Source organism: Pelodiscus sinensis, chromosome 29, assembly GCF_052426305.1.
Source record: "Pelodiscus sinensis isolate ZL-2025 chromosome 29, ASM5242630v1, whole genome shotgun sequence".
Taxonomy (NCBI): domain Eukaryota; kingdom Metazoa; phylum Chordata; order Testudines; family Trionychidae; genus Pelodiscus; species Pelodiscus sinensis.
The window spans coordinates 14,743,333-14,757,276 of NC_143080.1; the positions used below are offsets into that span (position 1 = coordinate 14,743,333).

A 13,944-nucleotide genomic window follows, 5' to 3' on the forward strand; every position below is an offset into this window, starting at 1 on the left:
ACTTGCACAAGAAGCCACGAGTGTAGACATAGCCCTATAGTGGGTGGCACCAGAGCACCTGCTCCAGCAGGACTGACTACCGGGGGCTCAGGCTTAGGGAGATCCCATGTTTCCAGGCCTGGTCTACAGAGCTTGGAGCGGCCCCAATGGCGATTGAAGGATGAAAGTTGGGCACAGCCCCTTCCTCCAAGTGGCCCCAGGCAAGCTGACTCCACAATGACTTGAGCAGTTTGGAGTCACAATCCCTTATTCTGGAGAGGCTGCCTGCTGGAGCAAGCCCTCAGTCGACCTTCACAACGCACTTGAAGCCAGGGCTGGCCCTACCATGAGGCCAACTGAGGCAGCCGCCTCCGGTGCCAGACTGTGTGTGAGGTGGTGGGGGGGGGGAAGGGGGGGGGGGAAGAGAAGAGGTGCCAGTAGGACCCAAAGTGTAGAAAGTTGTTCTGCTGCTGGTGCATCTATATCCGTGGTCCCCAACCCGGTGCCCGCAGGCGCCATGGCGCCCGCCAGGCTCTTTACATGCACCCGCGGAGCAATCTGGGCTGGCAGGTGCCGGCCCCGGGGGCGCCGCGCGTACCCTTGCCGGCTCTGGCGCCGCACGTGCCCCGGCCCCTGGCACCTTCCCCGGGCGTGTGGCTATGGAGGGGGCCCCGCCCCCTGGCGGGTGAACAGCCACGCCCCCTGGCACCTGCCAACCTGAAAAGGTTGGGGACCACTGATCTATATTGTCTCTGCTCTAGGTGCACAGGGATGGTGCTGTGCTGGAGGGCACAGGAGACCTTTTAAACTCTTGGCCCAAGTGAGGGGGCATCATTTGAGCTCCCTGCCTCAGGTGCCAAAATATTGTGGGCCAGCCCTGCTAGAACCCTTCAGCCTTAGAGCAGCTAGAGATGTGATGACTAGTTGCTGCCCTGTCCCCTTCCTACCTCCATCAGAAGGAGGCAGCAGGAGAGGGAGGGAGAAGAGAAGGGAGTGCTTCAAAGCAGCAGAGCTGTGTGGAGCTTGGGGTCAGCTGGGGACCCCCCAGCTCACCCTGTGATGCTGCTGTGGGACCACAGGGCCAGCAAGACCCCTGGTGGCCCCATGCTCCCCAACCATTTGGAGCTGCCAGGCACCAGGGGGCAGAGCCATTTGCCTGCCAGGCACCAGAGGGTGGGGACACATGCGCACCTAGGGGCGGGGCTGCACATACACCACACCCCCATGAGCCACATGCCTGGGACTAGCAACCCCAAGCACCACGTGGCCACAGTGAAGCCACCCATTCGCTGCAAGTCTGAGGCTGGCACCCTCCAGAACTGTGTGCTGGGGGCTGCCACCCCCCCATAGCTGCACACCCAGGGCGGGGAAGCCAATTTGCCACACAGCTGGGGCCAGCACTCCCCCCAGCTGTGTGCCCAGGGCCTGCACACACCCCCACCCCTCCTCCTCCTCATGTGCCCAGGGCCATGTATGCGCAGCACACCTGGGGCTGGCACGGCACATGCGCCTGGGGCGGGACTAGCCCTGAGCACTTGGCAGGGGCACACAAATGCCCCGTGGGCACCATGTTAGGGGACCACTGCCTTAACACTGTCACCTTTGACATGTAGCAAGGGGGACTGTTTACACTTCAAAGGCAGAAGCTCCCTTATCAGTTAAGGCAATTAGTAATACAATTTGCATTGACTATTGATTAGTTATTTGGCTAAAGTCTTCCATCCCCCCAGCAGTGAGTCCTCATGCAGGTCCCAGGGCTGCAAAGCAACAGCTGCCTCCTCTCAGCAGTGACAAACTTAAGCAGCGGGATTTCTCCAAGTCGCTTGGACAGGCAGCTGCCAACAGTGAGTGAGGAAGTTCCTCTGCTGACTCCTTCACCCTATTTAGAGCCACTCAGGATTTTCCACTTCACTTGCCTCACCATGTTAGGTTGCTAGAATGGCAAGGGGCAGGCCCAGCATACTGCCAGGAAAGCCAGTGGCATGTCCTCTCCTGGACAGCAGAGTGGATCTTGCATGGACGGGGCAAGTGTTATTTGTTGCTGGATGCCAGAGGTGGAGGGCACACATGGCACCTCTGCAGCTTTCCTGGTGCCTAGGCCTGGGGAGGCTGGTAAAGCAGCCTCCCTACCTTCCCCCTCCCCCCCCCCCAATAGAGGCAGCAAAGGGGGCACAGGCAGAAGTGGCTTCTGGTCCTGCCCCCACCCTCATAGAGGCAGCAGGGAAGTGAGGTAGCAGGGAGTTCTTGACTACTTGTTCCATTTGGCTACCTGATGAGCTTATGCTTGTGAGGAGTTGACTACCCAACTAGCATCCCCAGTACTGGAATACCTCCTGCCTCAACTGAAGAAACAGTTCAGTAACTGACCCTCACAAAGCAGCCAGAGTTCCAATACTTTATTATATGTTCATCCTTCACAAGCATTAAAAGTCATACAATATAAAAGTTCATTTACAGCCAACAGACTTGGCGACAGCTTTGATGGTCTCACACCTGTCTTGCTTGGAGAGCTCATGCAGAAGCACCAACTTCATTGCAGCATGGACCTCCCTGCAGGTCATGAGGCTTCTCTTGTTGTAGAGAGACAACCTGGCAGCTTCCAAGGCAACTTTCCCGAACAGTTGTGGTTTGTCCAGAGAATTTAAGACATCAGCAACCCAGCAGGAGACCCCTGAGACTTGAGGAGTCTGGCAGAGAAGGAACAGCCGTGACAGGTCATTTATTCAGAAGTGCACCAATTCACTGCATGTTCAGCAATGCACCACTAGCCCTAAGACATCTTGCTGCTAGTGCAGGCTAACAGGAACCGGGGATTCTGAACACCTGGCTTCCACACACCAACAGAGCTGCCGTACATGCAAATGAAGGGTGTTCGCCACTGGCTGATACTCCTCCAGAGTATAAAAGTAAGGCTTGAGTGCACGAAAGCCTACAGCACACAACTTGGCCATGAAAATCATAACCCTCCAAGGCACAGCAGCTTTGTTAGGGAAACTAGTTTTGAGAACTTCCATAGATTTTGGTAGCCATAGGGGATCACTGCAGTGAGTCTGATCTCCTGCATGAGATGGCAGATAAGTTTTTACAGCCTGATTCCTGACTGCACAGGAAGTGGCAGGGTTTCCAAGCTATGGAAAAGGGTTTGTAGTATTTACGAGGCCTGTTGCCACCTCCATGTGGAGTTAGGCCATGAAATGGAAAGTTAAGGTGTGTGCTTTAATTTTGATACCCTTCCAGAGAAAGGAAATGAAGCAACATTCAGCAACCTTCTTAACTTTAACAAAGCAGCTCTTGGAGTTATGGATAGTTAATTCAGGTGACCCACCCAAACTGGTGTTGGAGCACAGGATCTGGTTCAAGTATAACTAACTGGACTGCTTGGAAATAGTCATAATGTAATAAAATTTAACATCCCTGCGGTGGGAAACCCCAGCAGCCCAACACTCAATTTCAGAAACGAAACAAATTAAAAGGTACAGCGACAAAAGTAAAATTTCAGCAAGCTCCATGGAAACTTTTCAAAGACAGAGGGGCCCAACTTAAATGTATACCCCAAATTTAGTACAGTAAGAGAACCAAAAAAGTGCCACTGTGGCTTAACCAGGTACAAGCAGCAGAGACATGTTTTAAAAAGTAGAAGTCAAATCCTATGCTGTGTCTAATTTACATCCCTCTGAAAGAGGGATGTAGTCTAGACACTTCAAAATTGCAAATGAAGCAGGGATTTAAATATCCCATGCTTCATTTACATAATTGTGTAATGGCACTTTCAAAAAGCACCATTTCAAAAGTAAAACTGGTCTAGACACAGTTCTGTCGAAGATGGCAGGCTTTTGAAAGCTCCTGTACTCAAAAAAGAGTGAGGAAAAAGCCTGCTGTTTGACAGAACTGTGTCTAGACAACACTATTTTGAAAGAATCGGTGTTCGAAAGAGCGGCATTATGCAAATGAAGCCCAGTATATTTAAACCCCTGCTTCATTTGCAATTTCAAAGTAACTAATTTACATCCCTCTGTTGAAAGAGGGATGTAGTCTAGACAGCCCTAGTGAGGAAAATAGAAAGCAAACTTGGTCAAATTAAGTGTACAAATATTAGAAAAGCCAAAAAGGAATTTGAAGAACAGCTAGCCAAAACCTCAAAGAGTAATAGTAAAATGTTTAAGTACATCAGAAGCAGGCTAATCAACCAGTGGGGGCCTTGGATGATCGAGATGCTACAGGAGCCCTCAGACAATAAGGTCATTGCGGAGAAGCTAAATGAATTCTTTGCTTCAGTCTTCATGGCTGAAGATATTGGGGGAGATTGTCAAACCTAAGCCATTCTTTTGGTGACAGATCTGAGGAATTGTCCCAGATTGAGGTGTCATTAGAGGAGGTTTTGGAACAAATTGATAAACTTCCCAGTTACTTGTTACTGTTACCAGATGGCATTCACCCAAGAGTTCTGAAAACTCAAATGGGAAATTGTGGAATGGTTGTTTGAAACTTATCCTTTAAATCAGCTTCCATACCTAATGGCTAGAAGATCGCTAATGTGATGCCAATCTTTAAAAAAGACTCTAGAAGTGATCCTGGCAATTACAGAGTGTTAAATCTGACATCAGTACCTGGCAAATTAGTTGACGCTATAGTAGAGAATAAAATTGACATACGGATGAATAAAATTGGTTAGGGACATCAACATGGTTTCTGTAAGGGGAAAAATCATGCCTTACTAATCTGCTAGAGTTCTTTGGGAGGGGTTTAAACATGTGGACAAGGGGGAATCCAGTGGCTATCGTATACTTAGATTTCCAGGAAGCCTTTGACAGGGTCCCTCACCAAAGGCTCTTAAGTGGTAGGTGTCACCCCACCTAGGCTACATCTACATTGGTGTGATCTTGCACAAAACCTCTTTAGCACAAGAGTTCTTGCATTAAAGTAGTTGCACAGGAAAGTCTACACTGGCAAGGATGCTCTTGCACAAAAGCATCCTTGCCAGTGTAGATGCTCTCTTGAGCAAGAAAGCTCTGATGACCATTTTAACCATAGGGCTTTCTTGTGCAAGAAATTCATGTTGCCTGTCTACACAGGCCTCCTACGCAAGAAGAGTTGCACAAAAGGGCTTATTCCTGAGCAGGAATGTCAGAGTTCTGGTGCAAGCAGCCCTGATTTCATACGTTAGAATGTCAGTTTACTTGCACAAGAACATGCAGCCAGCATAGCCAGGCAGCAAGTTTTTGCACAAGATCGCACCAGTTTAGACACAGCCCTACTGTGAGGGGTGGCAGCCCAGTGAATGCTGCATGGACAATGGCTCTTAAGTGTTGCCCATTTACACCTGAGGAGCACACAATGATCCCTTGCCTAAGGAGGGCACATCTGGTACCCCAGGTCTCCTTGCCTGAAAAAGACATGATGAATCAGCTCCATTTGAGGCAGCATCTCAGGAGAACAATGGATTTCCCTTCACATGGGCAAGGTTATAAGAATACTGGGGTGCCTCCATTTTGGGCTTCACTCCTGCTCTGACTTCAGAAACACCTTGGCTATGGACAAAGGCAGGAAGGAGCGTTGACCCATCCCAACTCAGGATGTACACTAGAGACATTCAAGCTGGCAATTTGTTCCATCTCTGCTAACAGCCTGCATCATGAGCTTGGTGACTGAAGTATGTAACATGCTTTAACAACCCTACTCACAACCTTCTCTTTTTTATTAAAAACCTTTAGATTCTAGAGGATTGGCCCAGCAGGCTCTTTTGGGCAAGACCTAAGGTATAAGTTGACCTGGGACTATGGCTGGTCCTTTGTAACCAGGAGAACCTGTTCAGAGTTGGTAAGATGGGTTATAACCTCTCACCTGTGTAAGATAGGGCACAGGAAGTGCTGAGGTTTCTGAAGGGAGGTGGGTTATTGTGGCTAAACCCCTATAATATTCTCTCATATCTTGTCCTTTTAGATATATCTTTGTTAAGAGTTCTCATGGAATCTAACATTTCTCCTATAACTTTGTATTAAGGGAAACTTTCCTTTTTATATATAAATCTTGTAAGAAAAATGTCTTTAGCTCTCCCGTTCCCTTGATTGTCCTGTTGAAATGAATGAGGTGTGAATGGAGAATGGAAGGTGAGCACCTCCAGCAGCAGTTGCAAGGGTGGAGAAGGTCTGGGAGCCAGATCTAAGACAATACCTGTAAAGTGATCTCATTAAGAAGACTGGACAGAGACACCTTGGGAGTCAAGCAACAAGTACCTGCCCTTGGAAGAACTCTTTCATGCAGCCAATTAGTCATCACCTTGCCTTTAAGGCTGCTTCAGAGGGATAAATGAGAGGCATATTGCAGAGGGACCCTGGGTTTGTGTGTTTTCAACATGGGAGCATTGATCCTGATTGGCAGAAGCCCAGCTCCAGCCCTCCCCCATCTAACTCACCTGGCCCGTGCAGTTAGGGAGAGCAACTTTTGGTAACAACAAGATAGTTTGTGCTTGTATGAGAGCATGAGTGTAATGTATCATGCATGTAGTAAGTATTGATCGATCTAGGTATGTTTAATAAATTCAGCATGTTGCCTTATCCCCCTGAAAGAGAGCCTAGGTGCTTCTTTTAAGCACATTATAACCTCTCACTTGTTAGGTGGGGCACATGAAACACTGGGGGGATTTGCTTGTGAGGCTTCTTGTTGGCCAGGGTAGCAGCTGAAGTGCTGGGTGTGTCTGGTTTGGTGCCTTACAGCCCCGGACTAGGGTCCTCTGTAAGTAGCCCTGGTTCTAAACAATTTGCCCTGATTGGACCCTCACAGCGGTGTACCCAGATCTCCTGTCACATTACAAAGACTGAGCAAGATGCTGTGCTCCCCACCTCCCAGCATTGGTTGGGTGCCCCTGGAAGTAAGCAGCAACATCATATCCAGACACAGGCCACTGACATGTTTTAGACACAAGGGTTACAGTCTTTTAAGGGAAAGCAGCAGCACAAGTAGCTGGTAATGGCTTTGTGCTCCCCAGAAGGAGGGACTCTGGTGTATTATGGGTAGGACAATTAACACAGCCAGGCAAATATGACAGTCACTCCTACATTTCTCCAGCTGCCTGCTGCTTAGGAAGCATGTCTTAGAGGCTAAGTAACCATAACAGGTCATATTATCAGGATCCTAGCCAAAACCTTCCTTACACTGCAGCAATGCAAAGACAATCATAAGTGGCATTGGAGCCCTGGTACAGAGAAAGCTCCTGCAGCTTGTTAAAGGAGAGGTCAAAAATACTGTTACCCTGCTCCGAGCAGGTCTCAGTCACACAGCTGTAACCACTAGTGCCTAACATAGGCCAGCCATGCTTGCCAAGAACACTGAGCAGCTAAAGTGGGAGGGACTGTTTGAATTATCACACTAAGCACCAAGGCAACATTTTGCTTTAAGCACTTACTGTAGCACAAGTAGAATCAGGACTTACTTGCTTTAGGACTTTATATATGTAGGTGGAGTAACCCACCTTCCTTTTACTACTGTAGAGCCTGACAGCCAGAGCATCTCCCCAGTCACAGTTTGGCTTCCTTGGGCAGGGAACAGGAGGAAGCTGCATCTCAGCTGTTGTGTTAAAGATCACAAAGAGGAAGAAGGGCATTTACAAGCTTATTGACAGACTCAAGGCCCCCTCAATCCTGCCAGCAAAGTGACAAGTGGGCAGCTGGGACAGCACAATTGACTGAGCTCTTTGTGGAGCCTTTTTATACAGGTTTACACTTCCACATAGACCTAGTAGTTAAAAAGGTACACCTCCCCCCCAGAGTTTCAGATCTTTAGAAAGACAACAAATAGCAAGTCACATTACTAGGTAGGCTCTGGGAAAGCACTCATCCTACAGATAAAAATTATAACACAATTGCAAACAGGACATTTTGTATAACTACCATGCCTTACCTGACAGGCCCAGCACTGGTTTTTTTTAAAAAAAGTAGAACTAGTACTACTAAAGGCACTCCTAGCCCTTGCCAGGGCACTGCACTGCTTATAATGGAACAGATACCTCTACAGAGACCAATGAGATAGCATAGCTTGTCTTATTGGCTCATTGGCTTCACCTGCAGATTTCATGCCAGCCTAAAGACCCTGATTTCAATTAAAGAGATGGTAGCTCCAATATCAGATTTACACACGTTTAACTTTTCATGAGTAAAAAACAACAAATGGTCTGGTAGCACTTTATAGACTAACAAAACAGGTCGATGGGATCATGAGCTTTTGTGGGCACAGCCCACTTCTTCAGGTGACTGAAGAAGTGGGCTGTGCCCATGAAAGCTCATGATCCCATCTACACATTTTGTTAGTCTATAAAGTGCTGCCAGACCATTTGTTGTTTTTTCCTGTACAGACTAACTCAGCCACCTCCAAAGTTTTCATGAGCAGTCATGCTAAAATCAATAGGTAAACAAGTCTTTGCTGGCTTGTTAGAATTTCTGGACATGTCTCCAAAGTATGTTGGAGGTGGGGGTCCTCTGAGTCACCGGGATTCACATAAGTACATAAGAACAGCAGCACTGGGTCAGACCAAAGGTCCATCTAGCCCAGTATCCCATCTTCTGACAGTAGCCAATGCCAGATGCCCCAGAGGGAGTGAACAGAACAGGGAATCATCAAATGAGCCCACTCCTGTTGCCCATTTCCAGCCTCTGACAAACAGGCTAGGGACACCATTGCTATCCATCCTGGCTAATAGCCATTGATGGACCTAATCGCTGTGAATTTACCTAGCTCTTTTTTAAACCCTATTAAAGTCCTGGTCTTCACAACCTCCTCTGGCAAGGAGTTCCACAGGTTGACTGTACACTGAGTGAAGAAAAACTTCCTTTGGTTTTAAACCTGCTACCTATTAATTTCATTTGCTGACCCCTAGCTCTTATGTTTTGGGAACAAGTAAATAACTTTTCCTTATTCACGGACTGTAGGATTCAGCTCTCTGATGTGGGGCTCTGGAATGGGGTTCTCCTGGGGCTGAGGGATCCAGTTTCCCAATGCAGGGTGCTGGGGTCCCCTGTGGGCTGTGGGATCTAGCACCCTACTGTGGGGTCCTGAGTATGGGTCCCCCCAGCACTGTGGGCGCTGGGGCGGGGGACCCCGTGAGGGGCGCTGGGGCCCAGGCCGGGGAGCGCGGGAGCCGCAGCCTGCAGGGGGCGCTGCGGGGCCGTGGCGGACCGGCGGGGCGGGGCGTGGCGCGCGAGGGGCGGGGCGCGCGCCGCTCCACCCCGGGCAGGCCCCGCCCGCTCCTGGCGGGCTCCGCGCGCCCCAGGTGAGGCGGGGCGGCGGCAAGGATCGCGCGGCGCCATGGCGGAGCAGGAGAGCCTGGAGTTCGGCAAGGCGGACTTCGTGCTGCTGGACTCGGTCTCCATGCCCGACTTCATGGCCAACCTGCGGCTGCGGTAGGGGGGGTCCCGGGGGGCTCCCGGCCTCAGCGCCCGCCCCGGGACGCCGCTGTGTGGGGGTGGGGGACTGGTGCTGGGGGGGTCAGTAGCCGGGGGGGCGCTGTGTGGGGGCCGGGGGGGGGGTCAGTAGCCGGGGGGGGCGCTGTGTTGGGGCCGGGGGGGGGTCAGTAGCCGGGGGGGCGCTGTGTGGGGGCCGGGGGGGTCAGTAGCCGGGGGGGTCAGTAGCCGGGGGGGGCGCTGTGTGGGGGCCGGGGGGGTCAGTAGCCGGGGGGGGCGCTGTGTGGGGGCCGGGGGGGTCAGTAGCCGGGGGGCGCTGTGTGGGGGCCGGGGGGGTCAGTAGCCGGGGGGGTCAGTAGCCGGGGGGGCCGCCGTGTGGGGGCCGGGGGGGGGTCAGTAGCCGCGGGGGGCGCTGTGTGGGGGCCGGGGGGTCAGTAGCCGGGGGGGTCAGTAGCCGCGGGGGGTGCTGTGTGGGGGCCGGGGGGGTCAGTAGCCGGGGGGGGCGCTGTGTGGGGGCCGGGGGGGGGGTCAGTAGCCGGGGGGGGGGTCAGTAGCCGGGGGGGGGCGCTGTGTGGGGGGGGGGGGGTCAGTAGCCGGGGGGGGCGCTGTGTGGGGCCGGGGGGGTCAGTAGCCGGGGGGGCGCTGTGTGGGGGCCGGGGGGGTCAGTAGCCGGGGGGTCAGTAGCCGGGGGGCGCTGTGTGGGGGCCTTGGGGGGGCGGCCCGTGAGTCTCCCGCCCTCAGCATCTGCCTGTCAGTGCCCGCCCCGGGACGCGCCCCCCCCCGCCGGGCACCGCGTGCAGGTGTCCGAGCTGCCGGCCCGCCCCGCCCCGCCCCGGGTCCGCGAGCCTGGGGAGCGAGTCTGCCCCCCCCCTCCCCCGCACGCGACTTCAGAGCGCTTCGCCTTCGCTTTGCAAACGCAGCCCGCTCGCTGCTCCCCGTGCGCAGGCAGAGCGCGCCCCGGTCCGCAGGGGCAGGAATCCCGGTGGGAAGCGACTAGGACTCGCCCCTAGTCCCAGCAGGACACTGTCAAAGCCACCATTAAGGAAATTCCTGACTCCGAAGCCAGTGCTCCAAGAGTTGCGCCCCACTGGGTTTCCGTGGGTCAGTGTCAAACTAAAGTTGTCTCTTCTCTGGTGTTCAACTCACATTTGTGGCTGCTCACAGCTCTCCTCCGGCAGCTGCAGAATGAGTTGACAGGGCCTTTGTTAATAAAGCTGTTAAGAATCCTGCTGGCAACAGCATACTCGATCAGTGTCAGCATCCTAAGCAGTAGCAGAATTAAATTATCTGCAGAACCACTGGATGTGTTGGAGTAGAGGAGCACCCAAAATGAGACTGTGGGAGGAGCAGTGTTGCAAAGACCCTCTGTGAAAGTCAGGAAGAGACTTTGTGAAGTTAGAACTCATCTCTGCAGCTAGGGGGATATTGGGAGACATTTCAGATTTGTTGCACCTTCTAAACATAATGGAGTCTAGAGTAGGGATGTTAAATCCTGTTTGTTTGGTTAACACCTTAAACATGATGTTTAATCCCTTAACTGATTAAAGAGGAAGGGGGTGGGAGGCCACTCCAGCCTGGCTGGAGCAACCCCTGCCTGTGAAGCACCCAGGGCTGCTGCTGATGGGCTGATCCAGGTGTTGGGGCTATGAACTGCGGTCCCTGCGCAGCTAGAGCAGCACGCTGACTGGAGCTAGAGCAGCGCGCTGCCTGCGCCCGCCGGGTGAGGAGCTGCTTCAGCTCTCACTGGTTAACCAGAATTGGTAAGCATCATCCATTAAAGGTGTTAATTACTGGTTAACCTTTCACATCCCTAGTCTAGACAGAGACAGCTTTGGGGTGGGAATGCACCTTACTCCTTTCCATGAATTTGAGTGAGGTTTGCTTCTGTCCTGGTTGTCATCTCACCAACAAGTTCCAGAGATTCACAGGGCCTCCTTAGATCTCTCTTCTGGATCTTGGGACATGGTAGTGCAACTTATGCACCCACCATCTTGCACTAAGTCTTCTGCTCTGCCAGCTAACATAGTAAGTGCTGGCATACAAGTGGTAACTGTCTGTGATGTTATGCTGAAGGTTCAGAGTTCCAACCTTATGAACACCTGAAGATGTGGCTACATGACACACAACATTCATTTTTTACTTATAAAATTTTAGTTTTTTTAAAATATGCAAACTACACTAAAATAGCTTTAATTGCAAAATTCAGCCCTCAAAAGATAGGAAATACAGGCAGTCCCCGGGTTACGTACAAGATAGGGACTGTAGGTTTGTTCTTAAGTTGAATTTGTATGTAAGTCGGAACTGGTACATATTGTAGGAGAAACTGTAGCCAAACATTTCTCCAGAGCTCAGTTTTATTCTCCCACACCTCACTTCCCTCAGTCCTTTTATTCTCAAGCTGAGGTGTCTGCTGAGAAAAGCCACTCCGCGTCTCCCTAGTCTGCTGGGGGAGGGGGGGGGGGAAGTGTGTGCTAGCTTTGCGTCTCCCTGGTCTGCTGGGGGGAAGCATCTAGTGCGGGGTTGCCTCACCCTGTTTGTAAGTAGGGATCTGATGTAAGTTGGGTCCATGTAACCCGGGGACTGCCTGTATCAGGTTTGAGTTTGGCCTTCCAACCATTCTGTATGAATCATGATCATCTTTTATACATTATCTCTGAGAAACTTTATATAAAACAGGGAGGTTAAGTAATTTTGTTTAAGATAATTTCTTGCAGTTCTTGAGATCTGAACTCTGTTCCTTAAAGTGCAGTCTGGAGAAATAGAATTTAAAGTCAATAAGAGGCCAAAAGACAAAATAAAGGTGGTTAAATAATAGTGTTTCAAAGTGCTTCACAAAGGAGGAGAGGTGAAGGGATTTGCTGAAGATCAAGGAAAAGGTTAGTAGCAGAGTGAGAGGTAGAAACCCAGATCTTCTCCCAGTTCAGTGCTCTGACTACTACACCATTTTACTGTTTGGTTCAATACCAGTAGTTTTAGTTACTACTGGTGAAGTACAAAATAGTTAATCCCAGTCTATACCAAACTTGATTATGCCCTTCCTCTTAGAAGAAGGTAGGTTACAGTTGGTGTCAGCAAATAGAAATGAACAGTGGATCAGGCTGATTGGTCATTTAGGCCTTTCAATATTTTGATAAGTTTCATCTTAAATGTTTTCACTGTGCATTTGCAATGCATGTTGTCATACTAGCCTCTATCTTATTTAATATAGAACAAATACCTTAAGCTTTTATTTGACATCTCACATGGCCCACTTTGCACCAAATTTGGGGCAAACACACACTAGCTGGTGCAACAATGATCTGCCTACTCACATTAAAACCCAACAACGTGACATAGGTCCTACTCCTTGGCCCCGCAGCAGCCATGTGGTCCTGCCACTAGCTTCACCATTACTGGGGGCCTACCACCCAGCCCTTTGCGCCCATCATGGCCAGCTGTCACTGGTGTTAACTGGCAAGGGCTGGGTAACCAGTAAGCATACCAGTAAACTTCCTGCTTACTGGTTAACATTACTAATACCAGGACAATAAGATGAGCCCAGCGAGGAGTACTGTATCTGTGAGAGGCTTTGTAAGCCTGTTTCCATAATGAGCCACAGTAAGGTGTGCCACTTATTTGCATTGTGCCTTCTCATACTATCTTCTCTGTTGCAGCAGTTTCCCTGTACCTCCCCCCACCTCCAATACCTCCTGCATGGAATAAACAGAACATTTCATTCTTAAAAGAAACTGAAAGAACTGAAACGGAAAGAACAAGAATATAGTTTAACTTGAGGCAGAAGGTATCATTAAATTGGGAGGGGAGAAGCCAAGTCAGCTTGTCTGAAAGCACAGAAGTCTTGCATCAGAGGTTTTGTGAATGGCCCCCTTTTGTTTTAGTACCTTTTTGTAGTATGGATTGGATGGGATACTGTGTATTCCCCCCCCCCCACACTTCTTGAAATGTTGGAAATAGGGTAATATTTGTGGGCTGCTCTATAGAGGCTGCAGAGGGAGTCTAGTAAGCTATTTTCTTGACATTCAACCAGACACCAACATGTCTGTCTGGTCCTTCATAATTCACCGCATATTATCCTGCATGTTATGCTTGTATTTCTGGGATGCTCTCCATGTCCAGTTTTCAGATTATGAAACCCTCCAGACTCTTGAGTTCGCTAGCACCTGTACCTGAGGCATTCCTTATCTCAGTGAATGTGTTATCATTCAGCCTTTTTTCAATCTTCTAATCTCTCCATTAGTGTGGATGTGCCGAAGGTCAAGCTTTCCACTGTAAGGCATACAAAACACAAGGCATCGATTGTCTCTGCATATCTGGGGTCCAGTAAAAAAAGCCAGAAAATAATCAGAATCCCTGTCCATTCATTGAACAAGTTTGCTGTTCTAGCCATGGTGAGAATGGCCCAGCAGAATGGGTGATGGTCCTTGTATGCTGCTTGTAGACTGGGCACCAGCGTTGTCTCCCCAAGTCCAGTCCAAAGTGGCTTCAGGAGGAGGAGGGTGTTTGCAGCCATGACCGAATACAAGAAGCCTACTCCTCCCTTACCATAATGCTGCTGGTGGTATTGCAGATTCTG

General features: G+C 50.5%; 1 protein-coding gene and 1 long non-coding RNA gene across 4 annotated transcripts in view; one reads left to right on the forward strand and one right to left on the reverse strand.

Moving 5' to 3' along the window:
- Window positions 1-2,360: 2,360 nt before the first annotated feature.
- On the reverse strand, window positions 2,361-7,983 carry LOC142821003 (uncharacterized). The gene is made up of 3 exons (XR_012898051.2): window positions 7,876-7,983; window positions 7,409-7,542; window positions 2,361-2,666 (listed from the first exon to the last, which is right to left on the reverse strand). It is a non-coding gene; the product is annotated as an uncharacterized LOC142821003 (long non-coding RNA).
- Window positions 7,984-9,202: 1,219 nt separating this feature from the next.
- The window catches only part of MYO1D (myosin ID), a 300,747-nt gene continuing 296,005 nt past the window's right edge, over window positions 9,203-13,944 (forward strand). The window contains exon 1 of one of the 3 annotated variants that reach the window (XM_075911435.2): window positions 9,203-9,371. In XM_075911435.2, the coding sequence (XP_075767550.2) occupies window positions 9,277-9,371 (95 nt within the window). In that variant the 5' untranslated portion in view covers window positions 9,203-9,276. The remainder of the gene's footprint in view (window positions 9,372-13,944) is intronic. The other 2 variants (XM_075911436.2, XM_075911434.2) reach the window with 2 other exon arrangements.